The sequence below is a fragment of the Macrobrachium nipponense genome, chromosome 17, assembly GCF_015104395.2.
Source record: "Macrobrachium nipponense isolate FS-2020 chromosome 17, ASM1510439v2, whole genome shotgun sequence".
NCBI classification, from domain to species: domain Eukaryota; kingdom Metazoa; phylum Arthropoda; class Malacostraca; order Decapoda; family Palaemonidae; genus Macrobrachium; species Macrobrachium nipponense.
The window spans coordinates 13,998,031-14,000,838 of record NC_087210.1 but is presented as its reverse complement, the minus strand read 5'-3'; the positions used below and the strand labels follow the sequence as shown (position 1 = coordinate 14,000,838).

The 2,808-nt window shown below is 38.5% G+C and overlaps 1 protein-coding gene across 1 annotated transcript; it reads left to right on the top strand.

Moving 5' to 3' along the window:
• Positions 1 to 342: 342 nt before the first annotated feature.
• On the top strand, positions 343 to 1,831 carry LOC135196493 (uncharacterized). Its single transcript, XM_064223346.1, has one exon. It carries the CDS (start codon positions 1,040 to 1,042, stop codon positions 1,829 to 1,831), a length of 792 nt encoding a protein of 263 aa, XP_064079416.1. The 5' UTR covers positions 343 to 1,039.
• The last annotated feature ends 977 nt before the right edge of the window (positions 1,832 to 2,808 follow it).

Here is a 2,808-nt window from a genome sequence, read left to right as displayed (position 1 = left end):
ATATATATATATACACACATTTATATATAAAGCTTCATTTATAAATTATGTGTATGTGCATGTATGTACTATATATGTCTAAGTTCATATATGTAAAGCACTTATATATCTCTAAATATTCTACACATACTCTTCCTTGATATCGAAGTAATGCGTAATAAAATAATAACAATAATGATGATTATTTTAATAAATAACAATGATAATAACTGTGACGAAATATTTAATGTGGATTATTATGACTTATAATATTATCAATTTCTTTGCATGAACGTGTGCGTAGAAAAAACAAAGTATAACATATAATGCATTTTTATTCACTGGCTAAATACTGGTCTTTGTCCACACAGGCCCTACGACCGTGTGACAAATTTCATGGGTATCACGTCGCTTTCTGTGAGGAAGATTGTTCACCGTAACAGATCAGTGATCTCACATGAGTCTGCTAGCGAAGTATTTCCTATACCACAAGTCTTTGATAATTTTACAGTGGGTGCCATTCGTCGGTTTGTTCACGAGATATTTGCTGCAAAGCAAGTATTTACTGTTAGAACCCTGATGACAGATTTGAAGACAGCCAACATAATCCCTGAAACAGCCTCCGAGATAGCGGTGTGGCAGCTCCTGCAAGATATGGTATTCAGAAATCAGGGTTGCCGTTTTAAGGAATTTCGTCGAATAGTGTGGCTTTCTGGTGACATCTGGCAACCCTCCGTGGCTTTTCCGACCACAGGCCACGTCGCTGTGGAATAAAATTCCACGGCACTGAAGAAAAAAATTCTTCACTTTGCCTTTTTATGTTTTATTTTTGCATCACTATATTTCTGCATGTGACAGGTCTAAAATGAATGAGAAAACGTATAATTTACTTTATATCGATTTACAATATCATTGACCTCCTAAGTATGTGAAAAAACGTTTGTTGAAAGTTTGTGAAGCACTCCCCTAAAAAGTGCCTTCATGAGCTGAGAGGACAGCGGAATTGAAGTTCACGAACGTTCGCTTCCGACTACGATTTCTTTGAAAATCAGAACTGCGTATGGTAACACTGCTAAAAGCTACTGTAACGTCTCAACGAAAGATGTATTTTGCAAAAGAGTCCATTGATGTGGTTTGCCGACGGATCGGGGCTCTACGGGCTCTGAAGCGCCATCGAGAAGATGGAAGGGAGATAGTATATGTCGATGAGACGTGGTTCACCACCAGAATGAGCCACAACAGAGAGTGGGTGGACACCGCACAACCTGCTACCAGTGCCACGCATAGCCGACAGGTACCACCTGGCGAGGGAGAGCGCTTCGTGGTGGTAGCAGCTGGCACAGCAAATGAATTTATTGAAGGCTCTTTCCTTTGTTATCCTGCAAAGAGTACAAGTGGCGATTACCACGGGGAAATGACAGGCGAGCTGTTCATACGCTGGTTAACAACGCAGCTTCTACCATTGCTGCCTGAACCATCAGTGTTGGTGCTCGACAACGCACCTTATCACAGCCAGCTATTAGACGAGTGTCAGTGTCCTACCACGGCCACCAAGAGAGCAGACCTTATTACCTGGCTTCAGAGTCGCCGAATCCCTACCCCAGACGGTGCCACAAGACCTGAGCTGTTGCTCATATGTCAACAGAACAGGCCAAAACCACAGTACATCGTGGACAACATAATTCGAGAGTGGGGCCACGAGGTGGTGCGTCTGCCACCTGCCCACCCAGAGCTCAATGCCATTGAGCAAGTATGGGCGTGTATGAAACGTCATGCGCGGTTCATCTTTACAGCGATTCACCCGGGCAGACTTGCAGGCAAGACTGGAGGAAGCCAAGCTTTTGGCCACTGAAAGTGTTTGGGGGGGTCTGCAGTGAAACGATCTCGAGCCTTTGAGGATGGGTATTGGTCAATGGACAACATTCAAGAGCCTGTTGGACCTATCATTATAAACTTAGACAATGATGAGGAGGATATAGAAAGACCTATACTGGATGATGGACTATGATGAAAATTAATAAAAATCATTTTGGTTGTGTGTTCTTCTATTTTCTTTTTTTTGTTACTTTACTCATGTAGAAATATTGATCATCTGTATTTGTAACGAAACTTCTTTACTTATTGTCTGCTCAATGAGCAAGACTCAGATTCGAACAAGCTCTGTCTTAATCTTAAACAAACAACAACATATGCTTTTACATCGTTTTATATTTTAATCTTTGTATAAGTTTATTTCACATTTCAGTTTTTAATGCAGTTCAGCAGAATAATTGGATTAATGGATTATAAAATTTTATGTTATAGCCCAAGTGCTTTAGACTATGAATTATGAGTATCATATTGCACTACAATGTAGTTATGCTTAAAGGAAATATATATATATATATATATATATATATATATATATATATATATATATATATATATATATATATATATATATATATATATATATATTATATATATATATATATATATATATATATATATATATATATATATATAAAGAGAGAGAGAGACGAGAGAAGTGTATAGGGTATCTGTTTGTGTGTCTTCATTCATAAAGTGGCTATACGACTGGAGTGTCTAGTAACTACGCCATACTACAGTAGAGTTTCAATGAGTGGGAGGGCCTTCAGTAATGACGTCTACATAGTCTCTCTCTGGGTGCGTCTAAATTTAGCTAAGTTACCCTTGCAATTTCTTAGATTTACTCTGGTAAGTGCCTTTATTATTCACATTAGACATTATTGCATATTTTGGCAATTAGGCTGTGGCTTCAAATACCTATTTCCAAAATGTGACCCATATCCGATGTTTTGGTAGGAT

Bases quoted from the DNA above. Each gene is read 5' to 3' on its own strand.
- LOC135196493 (XM_064223346.1), top strand. From the start codon at position 1,040: ATGGTAACACTGCTAAAAGCTACTGTAACGTCTCAACGAAAGATGTAT.